The sequence below is a fragment of the Zalophus californianus genome, chromosome 17 (assembly GCF_009762305.2).
Source record: "Zalophus californianus isolate mZalCal1 chromosome 17, mZalCal1.pri.v2, whole genome shotgun sequence".
Taxonomy (NCBI): domain Eukaryota; kingdom Metazoa; phylum Chordata; class Mammalia; order Carnivora; family Otariidae; genus Zalophus; species Zalophus californianus.
In genome coordinates, this window is record NC_045611.1 from 35646685 (window position 1) to 35671225 (window position 24541).

General features: G+C 36.9%; 1 protein-coding gene across 4 annotated transcripts in view; it reads right to left on the reverse strand.

Moving 5' to 3' along the window:
- Positions 1 to 24541, reverse strand: part of PHKB (phosphorylase kinase regulatory subunit beta) — a 304320-nt gene that overhangs the window by 6630 nt on the left and 273149 nt on the right. For all 4 annotated transcript variants that reach the window (XM_027620346.1, XM_027620345.1, XM_027620343.1 and 1 more), the window contains 2 exons: positions 22017 to 22219; positions 10890 to 11024 (listed from right to left, as the gene is read on the reverse strand). In XM_027620346.1, the coding sequence (XP_027476147.1) occupies positions 10890 to 11024; positions 22017 to 22219 (338 nt within the window). The remainder of the gene's footprint in view (positions 1 to 10889; positions 11025 to 22016; positions 22220 to 24541) is intronic.

A 24541-nucleotide genomic window follows, 5' to 3' on the forward strand; every position in this document is an offset into this window, starting at 1 on the left:
AAGCAGCCAATTTCGAAATAACTTCATGTGGTCCTTACATACAATTTTGTAAACTTCATGAAAGTATGGATATCGTATGGCTTGATCACTCCTATACACTCTCCCAGAAAGATGCTGAATAAACATTTGGTAAGTAATGAAGGCTCAAAAAAGTATTATGTACCTAATGAAATTATCTTGTTTTAAAGTTTTAAACTTTAAACCTTAGATTTATTTTTCTATTTAAATATGGCCAAAGTACCAGTGCTGAAAAATCAGCTACATGATTTTACATGTTATAATAATCATACCAAAGTGACAAGATGAAATTCTAGATCTCTTATTTCCATGGATTAAGTGTTACATCTTAAAGATATAATACCCCTTCACAAACTGCTAAAGATGCAGAATTTGCATAATTTGAAAAGAATGCACAAATGACATAGCAGTATATTCTTCCAAAAGCTGCAGATAGGAACAAATATACATTTTTTATACTTGATATTAAAACAAGCATTGAATGAAATGTGCTATCGACCACAAGGGAAGCATGTAACCAACAATATGTCTAGGTAGGAACATAGCTATGCAGGAGACAGTATAATGAAAAAGACATTTTTGTTCTGATAAAAGAGGACCAATGATATTTTAAAACTGCATAAATGAATGAGGCATCCCTTTTGGATGCAGGGTTTTTTTGTTTTGTTTTGTTTTGTTTTGGTAGATCCAGTCTTGTATGGCTGGGTTCAGTGCTACGCCAAAGAGAAGAAGCCCAAAGGGGCAGGAGTTTCTTGATGTTTTACTTTGGATAATGAAGGTGCAAAACTGAATACCCAATACTCTACATTTGATTTTTTTCCTATTCCCTTTATTTGGCAATAAGAAAAAAAAATGTTTTCTGAGTTCTATAAAGTCATGGTTAGTATTATAACAAAGAAAAGTTTGCTTAGAACAACAAAGAAAGTAGAAATGTGTGAATACTCACATGGAGATAATTATTTCTGAGGACCTCTCTTTATATTTTGGTTTTATATTTTGAACAATTTTAGACTTAGAAGTCAAAAAAGTAATTCACACTTGAACATACATACATAACAACACTCAAAACCAGGAAATGAATGCTGACACAATACTATTTGCTATGGACCTTATTCAAATTATGCCATTTTACCACTAATGTCCTTGTTTTGGTTGTGGGTCCAATCCAGGACCCCACATTGCATCTGGTTTCCAAGTCTCCTTAGGTAGACTCGTCCAATCTATGACAGTTCCCCAATCTTCTTTCATCTCTCATGAATTTAACATTTTAGAAATGTCAGTTATTTTTTAGAATGCACACCTCAATTTGGGTTTATCTGATGTTTTGTCATTATTAGACTTAGATTATGCATTTTTGGCAAGAATACCCAAAAGTGATTATGCCTTTTTGGTATATCATATTAGGGAGGTATATAATACTGATGTGTCTTATCCCTGGGATGCTAACCTTGATCATTTGATTGAGGTAGAGTCTACTGCGTTCCTTCATTGTAAAGTTACTATATTTCCTTTTGCAATTAAAAAGTACCTTGAGTGGAAATACTTTTAAATTATACAAATTTTTCATTTCTCATCATACTTCCACCCACTAAATTTAGCATCCATGATGGTTCTTCCCTGAAACAATTGTTACTATTGTATTTGTCTAACGGTAATTTTCTCTTTCCATCATTCCATCTACACTTATTAATTGGAATTAATGTCTGTTTCCCTACAGCCCCAGCAAATGTTTGTCATACTGTCTAACTTCTGCCAGTCTGTATGATAGATGAGAAATGGTATCCCAACATGTTTTAATTTACATTTCTGTAATTATGAGTTAGTTTAAACATTTTTACAGGGTGCCTGATGGTGAAGCAGCCGACTCTTGGTCTCAACTCATGGGGTCATGAGTTCAAGCCCCACGTTGGGCTCCATGCTTGGCATTGGGCTCCATACCGGGCATGGAGTCTACTTAAAAAAATAAAATAAAAAAAACACCTTAAATATCTTTTCAAATATCTACAGTCCATTTTTTTTATGTTTTAAATGAATTGATTAATCATATTTTCCCCCATTTTTCTCTTGGGTTTTTGGTTCTTTGTCCCTGAGTTTTTAAGAATTCTTGGATATTAGCCCTTTGTACCCTATGCTTGTTCCAGTTTCTCAGCTGTCTCCTGAGATTGTCTATTTTCTGCCATGCAAAATGATGTTTTAAATTTTTATATAGTCTTATTAATCTTTTAATACCCCTAGAGTTAAGCCCTAGATGGAAAGCCTTTCTCATACCAAGGTTAAAGCGGTATGTCTTCTTTTAGCTCTGGTGTGGTTTCATTTTTTACATTTAGATAGCAAATCTATTTGGAGTTTATTCTTGTGTACAGTATAAATTATGGATTTAACTTTATCTTTTCCTAAATGGCTATCCAGTTGTCCCATCAAAATTTTTTTAAAAATAATGTCCATCCTTGACCCAGTGATATGAGATGTTACCTCTATCACACATTAAATTTCCATATGTGCTTAAGGTCTATTTCTGGACTTCCATTCTGTTCAGCCAGACTATTTATGTGTTCATGTACCAGCATAGCATCACACTTTTTATCATAGACGTTCTATAGTACATTTCACTATCTGTTAGGGCGAGTCCTTCTTTTATGTTGTTCTGGTTGTTCTTGCATGTTTCCTTCTCCATATGAAGTTTAGTATTAACCTATCTACCTCCATAAACAGCTTGTTGGATTTTTTTTGGAATTGCATTACATTTATAACTGATATCTTTATAATGTTGAGTGCTCCTCTTTAAGAACAAAGATGTCTTCCCATTTGCTCAGATATACTTTTTTTTTATGTTATGTTACTCACCATGCATTACATCATTAGTTTTTGATGTAGTGTTCCATGATTCATTGTTTGCGTATAACACCCAGTGCTCCATGCAGTACGTGCCCTCCTTAACACCCATCACCAGGCTAACCCATGCCCCCACGCCCTCCCCTCTAGAACCTTCAGTTTCTCAGACTCCAGGGTCTCTCATGGTTCGTCTCCCCCTCCGATTCTCCCCCTTTATTTTTTCCCTTGCTGCTATCTTCTTCCTTTTTTTATACATATAATGTATTATTTATTTCAGAGGTACAGGTCTGTGATTCAACAGTCTTACACAATACACAGTGCTCACCATAGCACATACCTTCCCGAATGTCTATCACCCAGCCACTCCATCCCTCCCACTCCCCACCACTCGAACAACACTCAGTTTCTTTCCTGAGATTAAGAATTCCTCATATCAGTGAGGTCATATGATACATATCTTTCTCTGTTTGACTTATTTCACTCAGCATATTCACTCTCCAATTCCATCCACATCATTGCAAATGGGGAGATCTCATTCCTTTTGTGGCTGCATAATATTCCATTCTATACCACTTCTTCTTATCCATTCATCTGTTGATGGACATCTTACCTCTTTCCATAGTTTGGCTATTGTGGACATTGCTGCTATAAACATCGGGGTGCACATACCCCTTCATATCCCTACATTTGGATCTTTGGGGTAAATACCCACTAGTGCAATTGCTGGATCGTATGGTAGCTCTATTTTCAACTTTTTGAGGAACCTCCACACTCTTTTCCTGAGTGGTTGCAGCAGCTTGCATTCCCACCAACAGTGTAGGAGGGTTCCCCTTTCTCCGCATCTCCGCCAGTATCTGTCCTTACCTGACTTGTTAATTTTAGCCATTCTGACTGGTGTGAGGTGGTATCTCATTGAGGTTGTGATTTGGATTTCCCTGATGCTGAGCGATGTTGAGCACTTTTTCATGTGTCTGTTGGCCATTTGGATGTCTTCTTTGGAAAAATGTCTGTTCATGTCTTCTGCCCATTTCTTGATTGGATTATTTGTTCTTTGGGTGTTGAGTTTGATAAATTCTTTATAGATTTTGGATACTAGCCCTTTATCTGATATGTCATTTGCAAATATCTTCTCCCATTCTCTTGGTTGTCTTTTGGTTTTCTGGACTGTTTCTTTGGCTGTGCAAAAGCTTTTTATCTTGATGAAATCCCAATAGTTCATTTTGGCCCTTCCTTCCCTTGCCTTTGGCGATGTTTCTAGGAAGAAGTTGCTGCAGCTGAGGTCGAAGAGGTTGCTGCCTGTGTTCTCCTTTAGGATTTTGATAGACTCCTGTCTCACGTTTAGGTCCGTCAACCATTTGGAGTCTATTTTTGTGTGTGGTGTAAGGAAATGGTCCAGTTTCATCCTTCTGCATATGGCTGTCCAATTTCCCAACACCATTTGTTGAAGAGACTGTCTTTTTCCCATTGGACATTCTTTGCTGCTTTGTCAAAGATTAGTTGAACATAGAGTTGAGGGTCCATTTCTGGGCTCTCTATTCTGTTCCATTGATCTATGTGTCTGTTTCTGTGCCAGTACCATACTGTCTTGATAATGACAGTTTTGTAATAGAGCTGGAAATCCAGAATTGTGATGCTGCCAGCTTTGCTTTTCTTTTTCAACATTCCTCTGGCTATTTGGGGTCTTTTCTAGTTCCATACAAATTTTAGGATTATTTGTTCCATTTCTATGAAAAGAGTGGATGGTATTATGATGGGGATTGCATTGAATGTGTAGATTGCGCTACTAGCATTGACATCTTCACAATGTTTCTTCTTCCAATCCATGAGCATGGAACGTTTTTCCATTTCTTTGTGTCTTCCTCAATTTCTTTCATGAGTATTCATTGTTTTCTGAGTACAGATTCTTTGCCTCTTTGGTTAGATTTATTCCTAGGTATCTTATGGTTTTGGGTGCAATTGTAAATGGGACTGACTCCTTAATTTCTCTCTCTTCTGTCTTGTTGTTGGTGTATAGGAATACCACTGATTTCTGTGCATTGATTTTATACCCTGCCACTGGACTGAAATCCTATATGAGTTCTAGCAGTTTTGGGGTAGAGTCTTTTGGGTTTTCCACATAAAGTATCATATCATCTGCAAAGAGTGAGAGTTTGACTTCTTCTTTGCCAATTTGGATATCTTTGATTTCTTTTTGTTGTCTGATTGCTGTGGCTAGGACTTCTAATACTATGTTGAATAGCAGTGGTGAAAGTGGACATCCCTGCCGCATTCCTGACCTTAGGGGGAAAGCTCTCAGTTTTTCCCCATTGAGAATGATATTCACTGTAGGTTTTTCATAGATGGCTTTTATGATATGGAGGTAGGTACCCTCTATCCCTATACTCTGAAGAGTTTTGATCAAGAAAGGATGCTGTATATTGTCAAATGCTTTTTTTGCATCTACTGAGAGGATCATATGATTCTTGTTCTTTCTTTTGTTAATGCATTGTATCATGTTGATTGATTTATGGATGTTGAACCAACCTTGCAGCCCAGGGATATCCCACTTGGTCATAGTGAATAATCCTTTTAATGTACTGTTGGATCCTATTGGCTAGTACTTTGGTGAGAATTTTTGTATCCATGTTCATCAAGGATATTGATCCGTAATTCTCCTTTTTGATGGGGTCTTTGTCTGGTTTGGAGATCAAGGTAATGGTGGCCTCATAAAATGAGTTTGGAAGTTTTCCTTCCATTTCTATTTTTTGGAACAATTTCAGAAGAATAGGTATTAATTCTTCTTTAAATGTTTGGGAGAATTCCCCTGGGAAGCCATCTGGCCCTGGGCTTTTGTTTTTTGGGAGATTTTTGAGGACTCCATCAATTTCCTTAGTGGTTATAGGTCTGTTCAGGTTTTCTATTTCTTCCTGGTTCAATTTTGGTAGTTGATACATATCTAGGAATGCATCCATTTCTTCCAGGTTATCTCATTTGCTGGCATAGAGTTGCTCATAATATGTTCTTATAATTGTTTGTATTTCTTTGGTGTTGGTTGTGATCTCTCCTCTTTCATTCATGATTTTGTGGAATTGGGTCATTTCTTTTTTCTTTTTGATAAGTCTGGCCAGGGGTTTATCAATCTTGTTAATTCCTTCAAAGAACCAGCTCCTAGTTTCGTTGATCTGTTCTATTGTTCTTTTGGTGTCTACTTCACTGATTTCTGCTCTGATCTTTATTATTTCTCTTCTCCTGCTGGGTTTAGGCTTTATTTGCTGTACTTTCTCTAGCTCCTTTAGGTGTAGGGTTAGGTTGTATATTTGAGACCTTTCTTGTTCCTTCAGAAAGACTTGTATTGCTATATACTTTCCTCTCAGGACTGCCTTTGCTGTATCCCAAAGATTTTGAACAGTTGTGTTTTTATTTTCATTGGTTTCCATGAAGTTTTCAATTCTTCTTTAATTTCCCGGTTGAACCATTCATTCCTTAGGAGGATGCTCTTTAGCCTCCATGTATTTGAGTTCTTTCCTACTTTCCTCTTGTGATTGAGTTCTACTTTCAAAGCATTGTGTTCTGAAAATATGCAGAGAATAATCCCAATCTTTTGGTACCAGTTGAGGCCTGACTTATGACCTAGGATGTGATCTATTCTGGAGAATGTTCCATGGGCACTAGAGAAGAACGTGTATTCCGTTGTTTTCGGTTGGAATGTTCTGAATTTATCTGTGAAGTCCATTTGGTCCAGTGTGTCATTTAAAGTCTTTATTTCCTTTTTGATCTCTTGCTTAGATGATCTGTCCATTTCAGTCAGGGGGGTGTTAAAGTCCCCCACTATTACTGTATTGTTGTCAATGTGTTTCTTTGCTTTTGTTATTAATTGCCTCATATAATTGGCTGCTCACGTTAGGGGCATAGATAGTTACAATTTTTAGATCTTCTTGTTGGTTTGACCCTTTAAGTAGGATATAGTGTCCTTCCTCGTCTCTTATTACAGTCTTTGGTTTAAAATCTAATTTGTCGGATATAAGGCTTGCCACTCCAGCTTGCTTTTGTTGTCCATTAGCATGGTAAATGGTTTTCCACCCCCTCACTTTCAATCTGGGGGTGTCTTTTGGTCAAAATGAGTCTCTTGCAGACAAAATATCGATGGGTCTTGTTTTTTAATCCAGTCTGATAGTCTGTGTCTTTTGATTGGGGCATTTAGCCCATTTATATTCAGGGTAACTATTGAAAGATATGAATTTAGTGCTACTGTATTGCCTGTAAGGTGACTGTTACTGTATATTGTCTGTGGTCCTTTCTGGTCTATGCTGCTTTTAGGCTCTCTCTTTGCTTAGAGGACCCCTTTCAATATTTCTTGGAGGACTGGTGTCGTGTTTGCAAATTCCTTTAGGTTTTGTTTGTCCTGGAAGCTTTTTATCTCTCCTTCTATTTTCAATGACAGCCTAGATGGATATAGGATTCTTGGCTGCATATTTTTCTCATTTAGTGCTCTGAATATATCATGCCTTTCTGGCCTGCCAGGTCTCTGTGGATAGGTCTGTTTGCAATTGAATGTTTCTACCATTGTAGGTTACATATCTCTTCTCCCGAGCTGCTTTCAGGATTTTTCTCTTTGTCTCTGAGACTCGTAAGTTTTACTATTAGATGTCGGGGGTGTTGACCTATTTTTATTGATTTTGAGGGGGTTTCTCTGTGCCTCCTTGATTTTGATGCCTGTTTCCTTCCCCACATTAGGGAAGTTCTCTGTTATAATTTGCTCCAGTATACCTTCTGTCCCTCTCTCTCTTTCTTCTTCTTCTGGGATCCCAACTATTCTAATACTGTTTTTTCTTATTTTATCACTTATCTCTCAAATTCTGCTCTCATGATCCAGTAGCTGTTTATCTCTTTTTCTCAGCTTCTTTATTTTCCATCATTTGGTCTTCTATATCACTAATGCTCTCTTCTGCGTCATTTATTCTAGCAGTTAGAGCCTCCATTTTTGATTGCACCTCATTAATAGCCTTTTGATTTTGACTTGGTTAGATTTTAGTTCTTTTATTTCTGCAGAAAGGGTTTCTCTAAGAACTTCCATGCTTTTTTCAATCCCAGCTAGTATCTTTAAAATCGTCACTCCTAATTCTAATTCCAACATCTTACTAATATCCGTCTTGATTAGGTCCCTGGCAGTTGGTACTGCCTCTTGTTCTTTTTGTTGAGGTGATTTTTTTGTCTTGTCATTTGGTCCATAGGAGAATAGATGAATGAGAGAACAAAATGCTAACAAGGTAACAACAACCCCAGAAAAATATACACTAAACAAATCAGAAGAGACCTGAGACTGGGGAAAAAGAAAGGGAAAGAAAGAAAAAAGAAAAAGAAAAAGATAAAAATAAACAAACAACCAAAAAAAAAAAAAAAAAAAAACAGAATATGATGAAATATGATCAGGCTGGTGCATAGATCAGTGCCACAGACTAGATTTTGGTCGTATTTTGGTCTGGTAGAAGAAAGTGCCTCCCAAAATTTTAAAGATTTATTTATTTATTTGAGAGAACGAGAATGAGAGAGAGAGAGAGAGCACATGAGGGAGGGAGAGTCAGAGGGAGAAGCAGACTCCCCGCTGAGCAGGGAGCCCGATGCAGGACTTGATCCCGGGACTCCAGGATCATGACCTGAGCCGAAGGCAGTCACTTAACCAACTGAGCCACCCAGGCACCTCCCAAAATTTTAAAGAAAGAAAAGCTTATATATGTACAAAAATAAGGGTAAATATGATGAAGGGATGGAATATGACTGTAAAGATGAAAATTACAAAAGATTTTATGAAAGGAATTGATAAGAAGTTGTTTGAAAAAAGAAAGAAGAGATTTAAAAACAAGGGGGGGGATAGAATGTGATCAGGCAGGAGACTAGAACAAAGCCATACACTAGAGATTTAGGGTATATTTTGGTCTGTTAGAAGAAACTGTATCCCCAAATTTTAAAGAGAGAACAACTTATATATATATATACCATAAATAAGAGTAACTACTATGAAGGGATAGAATATGACTCTAATAATGAAAAATAAAAAAGATTTTTTAAAAAAGGGATTGAGAAGATATTGGTTGAAAAAGGGAAAAAGAAAAATTCAAAAAAAAGAAAATTAAAAAAATTACCTTTGAAAGACTAAAGAATCATGGGAAAAAAGCCATGAATTCTATGTGCAGTATTCCCCTAGCCCTGGACTTCTGTCTTTCTCATTGATTGGTAAACTTGGTCTTGGTTGGCTGTTCTTGCTGATCTTCTGGGGAAGGGGCCTATTGCAATGGTTCCCAAATGTCTTTGCTGGAGGCAGAATTGCCCCGCCCTTGCTGGTCCCAGCTAAGTAATCTGCTCGGGTTTCCTCTCGGGAGCTTTTGTTCCCCGCAAGCTTTCCGTACAGCTTTGAAGGACGAGAGTGAAAATGGCGGCCTCCCAATCTCCGCCCTGGAGGAGGCGAGAGCTCAGGGTCCCACTCCTCATTGAGCCCCCAGAGAAAAGCAGTCAGTCACTCCCATCTTCCCGGTCTCCAGCCGTACTCCGTGCTCACCTGGCCTGTGACAGCATTCATTCCTATCTCTGGCTCACGACTCCATGTGGAGTCTCCAAACCCAGCAGATCCCTGTGGTGCGCTCCCGCGCTGCTCCTTCCAGGGGAGGAAGAGGAGGCTCCCTGGATCTGCCACTCGTTGGGTCCCTGTGGAAGAGCAGTGGCCCGACTGTGCCGCGGATCACGGTTTATGGCAACCCCGAGCTGAGAGCCCACGCCTTGGCTCCGTCTCTGCAGCCGGCTTCCCCGCTCCGATACCTGGGAGCTCTGCCACACTCAGGCACCCTCGGTCTTTCTGTGACCCCGAGGGTCCTGAGACCACACTGTCCCAGTGAGGGTTCCACCTCCCACTTAGCCACTGGAGCGACGTTCCTCAGCAGAGCCAACTTCTAAAAGTCCCGATTTTGTGCTCCGCTGCTCTATCACTTGACAGAAGCGGCCAATGGAGGCCCCCTCCCCCGCCGTCTATCCTCCCGAATATCACCTCAGATTCACTTCTCCGCATGTCCTACCTTCCAGAAAGTGGTCGCTTTTCTGTTCAGAGAGTTGCTGCTATTCTTTTCTTCGATCTCCTGTTGACTTTGTAGGTGTTCAGAATGGTTTAATCCCTACCTAGCTGAATTCCTGGCACCAGAGGAAATTTAGGTCTCCTACTCCTCCGCCATCTTGCTCCTGCCCCCTCAGATTTACTTTTGTAGAAGACTTCTTTTCTAGGCATATAACTATACCACCTTAGAAAATACCAGGCAGGGCGCCTGGGTGTCTCAGTTGGTTAAGGGACTGCCTTGGGCTCAGGTCATGATCCTGGAGTACTAGGATCGAGTCCCACATCAGGCTCCCAGCTCAAGTGGGGAGCCTACTTCTCCCTCTGACCCTCTCCCCTCTCATGCTATTTCTCTCTCTAATAAATAAATAAATGAAATCTTAAAAAAAAAATATCAGGCATACAAATAGTGCTAATAAATGCTTGCCTAAATAATTATATTAAAACTTTCTGTAACAAAATATTCTTCAATTTGATGCATTCCACAAGTATTTGTTTTGCTCTTATTCTAAGCTTAGCACAAGTTAAGTCTATGAAATGGTTTAGCCCTGAGTAAGTTTATAGTCTACTTAGGGAGACAGAGTAATAGGCAACTTATTCAAATAATGTTACCAAACTCATATCTTTATGCCAAAATGTTGGGAGGAGATGGTAATTGCTACAAAGATTCAGAAAGAGAACTGACCAACATGGTATGAAGTTTTACATTCTGTACAATAATAAAAATTAAGAAACACTGATAAAGTATACCTGAAAACAGTGTAAAATAAAATCAACACAAAACCACAAATGAAGATAGACATTTTGATTCGTATCTTTGTGTGCACTGTCTACTGTAGGGTGACCTCTGATACTTTGCTGCATTTTATTTCTTATTACTATCTTATTAATTTCATATATATCAAAGTATGATATAAATCTATATATCCAGAGTGTTCTATAGGTAACAACGGGTCTTCATTACCCTCCATTCTTTTGAGGCTGGAGAATATCCAACAGAAGCTGTTTAACTTCACTCGGTGACAGCTGATACAAGTCTCTGGCTGGCTTGTCTCCACCACGGATCTGTAATTCATATTTCATAGCATGGATGATCCACCTGAAACAAAAGAGGAGAAGCATGAATCAATAACTCTTCAAATAAAACCACCTTGTGCTTCTCACAGCCATGCCCTTAATAGCACTGACCCATTGAAAGGGGAATGAAGAAAAAGCCATCTGAATTTTCTGAACCATTGATATAATTACTTCCATCAAGATTACATGACATGATTGATTCTTAAAAAAGAGGTCTGCTCTTGCACATGCAGTTAGGTAGTAAACATGAAAATAGGTAAGGACTTACGTTCTTCTTAAATGAGATTCTACCAATTTGGTATGAAAGTATACTGTGTACAATAGCTGCTACGCTATTATTTTCATAATACTAGATATATGAAAAAAATAAGTAGGATAAAAACAGTTCATTGGAATTGGAAATGGGCTGAGATATGCTATTACATAAATGCTCCTTTCCCAGGAAGGACAAGCACTTACACCTATTTCCTTTACTTTGCAGTCATTCCCTTGTCATTGGAGGGGACAGAGAAGTATCTGCCTTTGAGATACAAGGACACAGTTAGTTATAACAATCATATGAGTATATTAGAGAATGTACTTTAACCAATAGATTTCAGAAGAATCTCCTTTACAGATGCTGTTCATGTACCTATTCTTAAAGAATCTATTCTTTAATACATAAATGCTGTCCATAAAATAATTACTTTTATTGCAGAAGAAGCTTTAATATAATTACTTAGGCAACTGGAGTACTACTTGTGTGCCTTGTATTTTCCAAGGTAAAATATTTGATTATTTTATATGTAAATTATTTCACTTTTTAATTTAAGAAGTTTTTAATAAGTATTTTTACACTTTCATCTCATTTCTTTCATTTACTGTATTCTGAGGAAAGAACTTAGATAAACTAGTTATGCAAACCAAAGAAAACAATGGAAATAATACCGTGCCTTAGGGGACCAGAACTCTACACACCATTAGGAAGATCTAGGGAATTAGCTTTACACAGCAGATTCCCAAGCTTTATCCTTAAATCCTTCGGTGAACACTGAATAACAAACAGAGACAGTGCAGCTCAGCAACTAGAAAGAATGTGCCTTCATTCACCCATGATACTTTGTCTCCCAAAGGGAAGCTGTGTAGCCACTGGGAGAAACATCTAGTTACAGCAGTGAAGATTTAAAGTGCCTAAGTTACTGCACTCAAATATGTCATTATCTTTGTCCTGATACACTTTGAAAGACAACCTACAAGGCTATTGCAGGTACAGAGGATGAGAAAGTTGGGTGGAAATAATCAAAAGATTAAAGTCCTTCTTTCTGCCAAGGCTGCTTTGCAAAACAACACTGATGCATCCTCATGGGATACCTTTAATGTCTCTCAGAGGAAAAGAATAAGAAAAGTGTGAAGTCTTCCCAGCTGAGCCCAGGTGATATAAGCCTTGTGTATGTCCCTGCCTGCTGGGCCAACCCACAGGCCACAAGGCAAATGTCCCTGTTCTATGACTGCTCCATTCTCACTGCCATCTGCTAAAGCAACTCAGTTCTTTTTCCTATCCTCTGCCGTATTCTTTGTTGTCATTTCTGGAAGTTAGGAATTTAACTAGTCTACCAGTTAATTGCTCTGAGATGCATGAGAGATAAACAAGGACAGAACATAATAATTTAATATATTATTATTACTACTATTACTGTTGATAGTACATAATAAATATTTAATAGCTGCTCACTGGTAAGAACAATAAAGATGACAAAAAAGCATTTGCAAACAATAAAATAAACTAAACAAGAGAACATATGACTGAATTAAGATTTATCATTTTTATTTCTCTAATTGGTTGAAAAGAAAAGCTGGACTAAAACTATGTTATTGTCAAAGACTAGAATATCTTTACTTCTTCATCCTCATTAGTATGAACTGTATTTAGTCAAAATGTTATATCAGCTTAAAAGCCACAAGGATATAGTTACTTTGGATGCTTTGATGTTAAAGTTGCTTACAAAATTAGCTGCTAAAATAACATTTCAGTTATAATAAACTGCTCCATGGACCTCTCTTTAAATAAAAAAAATATGTTTTTAATTTTACAGGTTATAATTGTCCTCTATTATTTTCTTTCTTTATTTAACATTTAACATTTACATTTGAGGCAACTTAATATAAAAGAAAGAACATCAAATTAAAAATCTAAAGACTGCCTTTTGGTCTCAACAAGTCACCAAGTCAATAGCATGAAAAGAAAAGTAGGGGTTAGGGGTCCTATTCTGGACATAACAAAATGAAGAGACATAACAAATGCCACATGTGGGCCTTGTTTGGGATCCTAATTTTTTTTTTTTAAGTTCTTTTGGGGACAACCACAGAAATCTGAATAAGAACTGGGTATTAGGTGATATGAAGGAATTACTGCTAATTTTGTTGGGTGTGGTAATGGTACTGGGATTATTGAGAAAATGTCCTTTTTAAGATATATATACTTATTAAATATTGAGGAGTAAAAGCAAAAATGTCTGGAATTTGCTGTATAATCTACAGACAAAAAAAAAGATGAAGCAAATATAGCAAATGTAAATTGCTAACAATTGCCTACACCCATTTAAATAATGGGCACATGGGTATTTACCAAATTATTCTATTATTAAACATCTAAATTTTTTATGATGAAAAGCAAAAACAATAAAGATAGGCTTAAATGTCAATTCTGTCACCAACTGTGTCCCACTGGCAAATTATTTTTCAAATGGGAATATTACTATTACTTGTTCAGCTCATTTTACGGAATTATTTTGAGGAACAAATAAGACAATGTATGTTAAAAGCTTTTGAAATTACAGAGTCATAAAAAATGTTAGCAAACTCCTTTTATTTGACCTCTGAGATTCAGGTTGGAGAAAGGTAATACAATTTTTACACTGAATGAAGTCTTGGAGTTACTTAAGCGAGGGCCAAATCCACTTCAGGAGGTGTCCCCTTCTAAAATAAGTAACTTTAAAAATTTTAAAAACACTAACTTTCTAAAGTCCTCCAAAATTTGAGTTATTAAAACTGAACATTATTTATCACATTTAACTTTTAAAATCTTTAGTACCATAAATAAAGATAGCTGGAGATCTAAAAATTTCCCTCAGGTTTTTTCCTTCTGTTCACAAAATCTCAGCAGTTCTGTGAGCCAAATTATAGAAAACATCGTACTCAACAGTCACCAAAGAAAGAAGGTGACTGTTTTTCATACATTCTAGCACAAATGAATATAACTTATCTGTCAGATTATTAAAATACATTTATTCATTCAAAAATGTTGGCCAAACTAATCTTTTTAGCTCGGAATTCTTCAAAGGACTAAAAAACCAGCAAAAGTCTTAGACATAAAATACTATACAGCAGTCAGAGACAGAGAATGTAAATTACCAAGTGAGAAACACAGTTAAAAAATTCAAAGACATTTAATCCATTTTTAGAACTACTAATACAAAAGGGCATTAATTCCTTTGCATGAGAATATCTCACTTCCTACCCTCATTCCCGCTGACAAAGTCATCAAATCTGATTTGACAATTTCGATGTAAAAGCAGTTAATGCAAAATAGGGAAAGAAAAAGCAAGCAAGCAAATGTGGAAGGTCAAAAGAATGAAGGTTATTCTTGGACCACATCCATATAGATTCAGTCTGTCTAAAGAACCAGGGACATGCTCTACTTGCCAATAAGCAAATGAGAAAGTGGCAGATACACACGACTGACCAGATCAACCTTCATGTGTATCAAGGTTTGACTTGAAGACAATGAATTCCCCAGCACTGCTGAGAAAGTATGAAAAGGTGGAGTAGTATTCCTATATAGTCCTAGGGATAACCTTATCCTTCTAAAAACTCTCTTGTTGTGAGGTTAGTAAGCATATTGTGTACATATTAGTATTTTTCTTTCCAACATGCCCCAATCAAGGAGTGAAATACACAATAAAGTACATGGAAATCTGACATCACTGGTAAACCAGGACAGCTGACATTTTCTGAAAACATGCCTCTGATTCAAAGCAACTTTAAAAATAATTATTTTGAGCCAATTTGAAGATACTAAGAAGTGTTTGCCAAGTTTGCTGTTAAACAAGTGAATGTATAACTCTGCAAGCATTTACTAAGCCATATAAGAGGAGATGGGAAAATCGTGCAGGAAGGGACTTTTTTGCTTGATTCGTATTAATACAGAGAGGGTGATAATTTGATAAGGCAAACTGAGCTTCCTGTCTGGTAAATGGAGAACAATGACTCACTCACTCTACCCCTGAAATAATCAGAATAGAGGTAGGAGAGCTCCATCATCTCACTTCCTCACCTCGTATCAAATGTCAAAAACAAAGACCTTTAAGTGAGTATCAAGCCATGCTAATGAACTCAGACCTCTAATTACCTTCTCTTTTCCTTTACTTCACAAGCAATGTTACAGGCTAGTACCTATGGCCTTCTCTAAGCATCAGATGTGTGATCCACAGACCCAGTTGTGGGCATCAGAAGACAAGACATGTCTGAAGCATAATTGCTTACAGAGGATGTCCTGGCAGTATGAAAAGCAGAGATAAAAAAGGCCTGATAACATATTTCCTCAGGGGTGATCTCCCACTAAAGCCTGACTGACAGGCCTAGAGCAGAAAGCAGTTGATTGGAGGTCTTTACAGTAATGGGCCTGTCAGGAACTTGATCTATTTCAACATGAAAGCTGGAGCACAAATCAATAATGAGACAGCAAATCAAATCATTATCAGACTAGAATACCATTCCTGTGAGCAGGTTAATTTTGTTCACAGGAGTGCCTGATAGCAGTAATGTTGAGAAACTGCACTGGCAGAATTAACCTTGGAAAAAAGAGAAAAGAAACATGGTAGCATTGATTTAAAGCAACTGAGGCAGCGGGTGATGTAAATAAATAAATTTAAAAAACCCAAAAACCTCAGAGAGAAAGGTTAAAACAGAGAGATAAAAGCACACATAGTGCGGAGGAACTCTGGGTAAAGGTATCATGACTAAAACAAACGTTCTTATTTCTTATGTCCATTCAGCCTAGTGAATGTTGGCATTTCAGGAGGAATATGGTATTAAAAGCTGACTGAACTATCAATCTCTTTATTCATAATCAACAAGAGAAACAATAGGAAAAAGATATGAATGAGTCTGAAATGCTTTAATTAACCTATGAAGAAGTAAAAAACTAATGTTTTCTCTAACACTCCCCCTTTCTTTTAAAATCATGCTGCAATCACTGTAATACACAAAGGGGTGATTTAGAGGGGAAACAAGTTCAACAGTTTATAAGAAATCTGACATTCAAGGACCCTATAAATGAATACTTTGCTCATCATTAAACAAATTAAAACCTTCTAGGGACTAACTTAAGGTAAATTCTTGTAAAGAAACATATAAGTATGTTTCTGCAGCTGGCAGTAAACTAACATGGAAGGAAGCCTCATTTAGGGAGCTGAGATCTGAGTAAAATTGATTAAGGATAAAGTGCAATAAAAATATATTAAAAAGATACAAAAATATCTTTTTCCTTTTCAGTGGGACACTATCACAAGCCCCACAGACATGATAATTGTACTTCTCTAAAGTTGTCTGATATCCCTAGACTAGAACCAAGGTTCCAAAATCTTTGTTAATGTGGTCGAAGAGCACTATGGGCACAGGTATAAGGGGATTTTAGAAGGTTTGCCAAGTATTTCATGAGGGACGATCAAGTGATGGAGGGGTGAGACCATGTTACATGGCAGCAGAATATCCAAAAGGGATTTTGAGTTAAGGTTTTGCATGAAATGCTTGGGGATCACTGCATTGGGTTCTCAAGGAGAAACAACCGTGGCAGAAAGGGATACCTCTAGGGTGAACATATCTTGTGGGAGCAGAAGGTCTTTGCAAGCCTAGGACTGGAAGATGAGAGAGAGAGAGAGAGAGAGAGAATGTGTGTTGGATGGGAGAGGTTCCTCCTTCTTGGGATTTCTGACATGTATAAAGATACATACTCCAAAAGCCACATAATAGAGGACCTCAAATTACTGAATGTCAAGGCAATACTGTTGAAGCTTTACAAAACATCTTCACATTCCTTATCCAGAATCCTCACAATCCAATAAGGAAGACCAAGCAAGGATAGCTTCCCTATTTTATAGACAAGAGAGCTGGAATAGGGGCTGGGGAAACATGAACACTGGAGAAATTCACTCTAGGTTCAAATCCTGGTTTGTGGTCTTACGACCTTGGGCAAGTTACTTTGCTAAATTGTCACAGTATTTTATACATTTCTTGCAGTGTACAAGGAGCTAATTTAGAATCAGTTCCAAATCATCTCCATTGGTTTGGTCTCATGGTGAATAGAGGGGCAAAATCTCACGTCTTATGTTAACTTCTAACTATTCAGCCTCCTTGGTGTGCCTTGCACTGCATAGTGCTAAACACTACCAATGCCAGATTAAAGGGGTGATACACAAAAGACGAAAACCATCTGGAGCCAATGCACATCATAGTTGTTACATGAATACTTGAATACAAAATGGGTCATAAGTTGAAATCATGTAGAAGAGACCTTAAAGGTCATAAGGTTTTAGGAAAACAGCAATGTTTCCCTGAGAAAACAGCAACTGTTTACATAAGTGAAAACATACATAAAGTGCTTAGGATCAAAGAACAAGAACTTTGGAGTCAGGCAGAATTTGGGTTTGAATCCCACTTTGACATACTGGTTTGACTAAGACAGGTCACCTAAGCTTTCTGAATCTTGGTTTGTTGATTTTAAAATGGGGGTACTAGTGCCTACCTCAAAGTTGTTGAATCGATTAAATCAGATAATATATGTGAAGTATTTTAGCATATTACATAGTATATAATAGGCATTCAATAAATCATATTTGTGGTTATGTTGGAAGAGGAGGAGGAAAGAGTTTATCATAGTGAACTTCTGAGTGCAATAACTATGTTATTCATATCCATATCCCCTAAGATCCTTATTGGGAATGCTGTTTAGAGAGGTACCATGATAAGGTAACTTGTATCATACTGATGTGATTAACTGTACCACTCTATTAATAAATGAAGGGAGAAGAGTGCTATATCCTTCTACCTTCTACATGTATAAGTGGATTTTCATATAAACAAGACCCTGTTTAACTTGATAATTTCCTGAAGGACATGACTTGTCCAAATGAACTGCATTTATCAAAAGTAAAAGAGTCCTTAATCATAGGAAACAAACTGAGGGTTGCTGCAGGGGAGGGGGGTGGGGGGGATGGGGTAACTGGATGATGGACATTAAGGAGGGCACGTGGTGTAATGAGCACTGGGTGTTATATGCAACTGATGAATCACTAAACTCTATCTCTGAAACTAATAATACACTATATGTTAATTAATTGGATTTAAATTAAAAAAATAGAAGAAAAATTAAAGAAAGGAAGTAATTTTTAAAAAAGTAAAAGAGTCCTTTATTTCTTTATCTAATGAGCACAGAGACATGCTATCATTTGTTTTTCCTAGATTCCCCATCACTGGCTCAAGCAAGCTATCTGAACCTGCTTATAACCTATATATTAAACAATCTGTCAAACTATATTGAACATCTTTTGTGAGCAAGACCCTGACACAGACAGGAAGATAAGATGTAGTCCCTATCCTTAGCAGAAGTAAACTTCTCAAATAAATTATACCTTATTAAAAAAACAGACTTCTCTCCAACTGAAAATGTACCAGTATTTAGAGCTAAATCTGTGAGCCCCACGTGAGAGGAAAATACATATTAATATACACATTAATGAGCTGGGCTGGGACATTGTTAATACTCACAATGGAAATATAATGCCACGATTAATTCCAGGGTGAGTTTCAGGATAATGAATAATTAAAATTTCATGGCAAATCTTCATTAGGAGGTTTTCTGCTATCGTTAAATACTAAGTTACATGCTGCTGTCCTGACATTTTTATTCTGGGTGGCACAGTTTAAGGAAAAAAAAGTATATTATTTCTCATGGAAGGCATTGAACATACAGAGTAGCAGATACAGAAACAGGAAGAAAAGTATTTTTAGAATAAATTAAACATATTCCATTTCCATGAAGAGAAATTTCAGGTCAGATTTGAATTCAAAAAAGAAAATTCCAATGGATTTTTGGAAGAACATAAATTAGCCTAAAATGCTGAATAAGCAGTAAAGGAAAAACTACTACAGGCTGAAAAACATAACATTGGAAGTAAAATTCTGGGAAGCTGTTAACTTTTACTCTAAGACTTTGTTTAAACCTCTGTAAGGATGACTATCACTTAAAGAGGCTCTCTGAATAGAACATTTATTATAAAGAATGTGCTTTGGAAGAGTTATAACCTTTGCTTCTCAGTCAGGTTCAGAGAAATACCTGAGCCTGGGACAACAGAGTACTTTTAATACCCGGTGTGGATACAGAGAATCACATTTCCTTTCATTTACAAACAACTTACATGAAAGACCCATTTTTGTATCCTTATATGTAGTCAAGGGGTTGGAGTTAAAAATATTAGAGCAAGCAGAATGAACAAATCAGGGTATGATTCAAAGTTCTTATTAATTGATTTGGAATACCTCTAAATCTTCAAAAGGAACAATTTTAAGGGGTAAAAATTAAGGTCAAGTTCTATGCTGAGTGAATTCAATTCTTGATCAAAAGAAAGGGGGGGAAAAGATTGAGAAATTCACCTGAAATATACTATAATTGAAATCAGGCCAACAGTTTAAAAATAGTAACTTCAAATGCAAAACTTTAAATAAAACTGAAAAATATAACTTATAAGTGGAAATCTCCTAGAGAAAATAACTAACACCAATTTTATGTTTATTTTTCAGATATTTTCCCATACATACATTATATATATATATATGTATAGTATTATTATTGTTCCTTTATTAAAAAATAGAACAATACATTTGCAACTTAGTTATTTTTTCACTTAATTTATCTTGGATATTTATAAATGTCAGTATAGACTTTTTCTTGTTACTTGTATGGCTGAACAGCATTTTACTGTCTGGCTATAATAATTTATTTAAACTATTATATCCTGCTGATGGATATCTAGGTTGTTCCCAAGGTTTCATTATTTCAAACACTGCTGAAATGAAGACTGCTATAAAACATGTCTAAATTCCTAGAATGAGAATTGTTGAAACAAGAGGTATGCAGATACTGCCAAATAAGCATCTAGTTTTTTTATATGTAATTTTTTGAAGGAAAAACTGGGTAATCGTTTTTCATAAAGTTTTTCATACTCGTGCAAAATTAAAACTAAGAAATGAGAGGGAAATCAATCCAACACAAAGAAAGGAAAAAAATAACAAAAAGAAAGCATGGTAAACAGAAAACAAAATGGTAGGAATGATTAAGTCAAAATAGAAATGGCACAAATACAAAATACATATTTCTATGAAAAGATAATCTCAAAAATAAATACAGCATAGATGCTGAATATAAAAGATATATCTATACTAAATGAAAAAAGAACATTAAAGGTAAAGAGAGAGAAGACAGTATATTAAGCTAATAATGACAGAAGAAAGCAGGCATGGGAATAATATCAGACAAAATGATTTGGTATATTTTATGCATTGTAATGGTATCATGGTTATGTTTTTAAACAGTCCTCATCTCTTAGAGATACACACTCAAGTATTTACAGAGGAGATATGATGGATTCGCTTTAAACCTGGAGGGGGTTTGGGTGGAGTAAGTAATTGGGAGGGTATGAGTGAAATAAGATTGGCCATAGGATGATATTGTTGAAGCTGAGTGAAAGTATGGGCACAGAGGCTTTATTATACTAGTTGCTATAATTTTGTAGATGTTTGAAATTAAAAAAAATATTTTTAAATGAATTCAAGTAGAAAATAAATGACACAAAAGAAGATATATTGTTAAAATTATAAAGTAACATGGACAAAAAAACTTTAAAATATACAAAACAAAACTGGAAAAAAATGCAAGGAGGAGACAAATCCATAATTAAAGTGAGAAATTTTTAAGACTTTTTACCAAAAATTGAGGATCAAGTGGAACAGAAATAGTAAAGATACTAATGATCCAATTATATTACCAGCACGCTATACACTTATTCATACTCACACATTCACATATATTTGTGCCTGACAGTCTCCACATTCTTTTTAAACACTAGGGGAATACCCCCCCAAATTGGCCATTTATTAGATTACTCTATATTCCTCAGTACTGTTTGATTCTCATAGTTAGGATATATTCATGTATGTGATAATAAAAAAAAAAATTAAAGAAAAGAAATATTTATACTTTGGTTGTGGTAGGTTTTTAAAACATATTCTCTCATTCCATCTCACATAAAACAATGAGCCTGGTATGAAAGTGAGGCTGGAGAGGTTCAGTCATTTATCCCAGGTCACTAAAGTGGTAAGTGGCAGCCAGGACTTACACTCAGTTCTGCTGAATACCAGAGCCTGGTCAGCCTGCCTGACCATGCTGCCTCACAAAATTCTCAATTAAGAAGATTCAAGATCACCAGACCCTTACTTTTAATTTCTCCTTCAAACAGAACACTTAAGATTTTAATGATTAAAAATCAGATTCTGGTAGAAAATGGATGCAGTAGAATATTCTGAAAAGGACAAAAATTTTTACTTCAGTGTGTCTTCCTGATACCCAGTTTTACTGAAAATCATTCTTCTCTTAAGGCTTATCCATTTTATTTACAGGAATTTTTACAAGTATTAATGCTTAGTGGTATTTTTGGTTTTTTGTTTTTTAAACATGATGCAGTTGTTTAAATCCTTGGAGTTTGATTTCATCAGAGAACAGTGTTACTTCATTATGTCTAACATGGAAATTAAAAAAACAGGAAGATTCTTTCAGGCCACAGGTATTTATTTCTTCACACCACCAGATGTTGCCTCTATTACTCTGGGTAAAGATGTGCTTTCCTAGATACCCACCAGGCCTGGGGCAGGCCATGTCTGTTGGAGGACAACTCTTTATGCAAATGCAAAGCACTTTACTCACCCAATTCGTATTTTCAGCATGCCACTGAATAACTCAGGGTTATTGGAGATGATCCAGCCAATATGGATGACCAGTTCTTGCTGAATGACCGCCTCCCTCTCATCATGGGTATTACACTTGTAATAGATGATGTTCTTAATCACTCTTGGAGACAAAGGATTAGAGATAACCTCTTCTTCATGCCCAAAGGCACCCAGAGTTACCTATAAGTGGCAGAATTTTATTGCAAAAATTTCCTAGCAACTAAAAGATAAGAGAAAAAAATTCAAGGCTCAGGATGACTGGCAGGCTGAAATTACTCTACGAGAGCTAGGGAATTAGGTAGAATCACTGCTCCTGCTATTTATTAAAATGGCTTTCAAAGCATGACTCCCACTGGGGTTCATGATGGTTCACAGTCTGGTCTAAAATATAAGGGCAGGTAAGGGCCCCAGGTAGGGAGGTGAAGGTGAGTGGATAAAAGTAGGGAAGGAATATAAATAACTATTAAGAGAAAATTATTCTGAATGACTTTAGTACTAGAAACTCTCCAGAGAAACCAAAATACATTGGATAGTTTTACTTTACTGCACAGTCTACACAATTTAGTATTTGAGAGTGTATTTTTCACTTCTTTTATAGTTTCTCATGTGGAACTTTTGTTCTTTAACAACACTATAACCTTTTCAAAGGCAGATGCAAGGTCATAGAGTTCCAGTGTAGCCCCCACTTATCTCAGCATAGCGCTAGGCACCTAGTAAGTATTAAGATACTTGTTGATCTATCTCTCACCTGTGGAGGGGGATAAATGAGGCTGCCCACAGGCCTAGGAAATGAGAAAGCACAGAGGGAAATGACAACAAAAACTCAAAGAGGAGAGTGCTGCTGAAACTAGTAAGAGGAATACTCTGCATCTCTCTCCTCTATCCTTGGCATCTTGCCTCCCAGAAAAGTCTGCACCCCCCTTTCCTCCCGATTACCCCTCTCCCTCTCTCTTCTATGGACAGTGCACAATTATAAGAGGCAGGAAAATGAAGAGCATATCAAAGGGCCCTTGTGTTTTCTGAGATGAGGGGAGAGAGCAGAACATGAAGTCTTTTGCCCCAACTTTGTGATGAAGTGAAAACTGACAACTGCTAGTTTATTGTATCACAAGTGGTACCAACCAGTTTGTCCAAGTACGATTACTTTTATTAAAATGTCAGTGTGTAAAGAAGAAAACAAACAGAAGGCACATCACCGCCTCTGGAAGTGATGATGACTAAACCACTATTTCATTCCAGAGAGCTTGAGGTGATCTGAAAGTGCTTTGTAGAAACAGTATTAACTTCAGTTCTCAGGGCAGCATTTCATAAATGAGTGAATAAACTTTGAATGCTCCATCCTCATTTCTTTTTTGTAAAGGGGTAAGATGCAGTCAGTGAAGGGACTTCATGCACCTGAAATGGAGTTGTCAGCCCACCAGGCTTACTCAGCTCTGTAAATGATTCCCTGAGAGATGTGCTGATCTGACAGGCAATGATCCAGCCATAGCCTCAGGACAGGCTCCAAGGCCTCTAGGATATGGGGAGCAGAGTCTCAGGATCACAGGCTGTGAGTCCCCTCCATATAATGCACAGAATGGACATGACTAAACTTAACCCACCCCTCTCCAGTGTCAGGTGCCATGACCTCAAAGATCTCTAAAACCTCATATACTCATATGTAGTAGAATTAACTATATTTTCAGATATACCACAGGGGCCTAAAATCCAAGGAAAGATAATTTCCCAAAGCCCATTTAGTTTCTCTCAGAGGTGACTCGGTCCAGGGCAACAATACGAGACTGTGGCTGGAGGTAAGGACTGTGGTGAGGAAGGGCAATGGATAAGGTACTTCCTGTACCTTGGTCTATGTAGCTGATGAATGAGGATGAAAATTCTACCTCTTAATTTGGAGAAAACAGAGAAAATAACATATGTGAAAAGTGATTTAACTTTTTCTCAGGAGTTTTTAATTAGTACATTTTTTTCATTGTTAATAAATACTACAAGATAAAATAACTTACTATTCTAACATTTCAAGCTGGATGGATGTCAAGATGAAATAATTACAATTTTAATGAATTAAGAGCCCTGAAATATGATCAATGGGCTGATGCTATTAAGGAGGGTTAGAGTATTTCATATTATTAAAGCTTATTATATCCCTAGGTCAACTGTCAGGAAAGCATGATAAAGCACACATATTCCCAAAGAAGAGAAAACAAGCAAACAGGTTTTCATTCCAACCAGATGATGATTCAGCCAGGTAATTAGAGCTTATGGAAAATGAAACAAAAAACGAGCAGCCACATCCCACTCTGCATACCCACATGCACAGGCTCAATTCAAGCCACATTCATCAAGTGCCTACTCCAAGCCAGACGCCATGCTGAGACAGGTGCTGGATAAGACCGGGGCCCTGACTTCCAGGGTTTCACAGCCTACCCTGGGGTAGAGAGACACACTTTGAAATGAACTGGGATCCAGGGCAGATTGTAAGAAGTGTCACAGGCCTGTTATGAA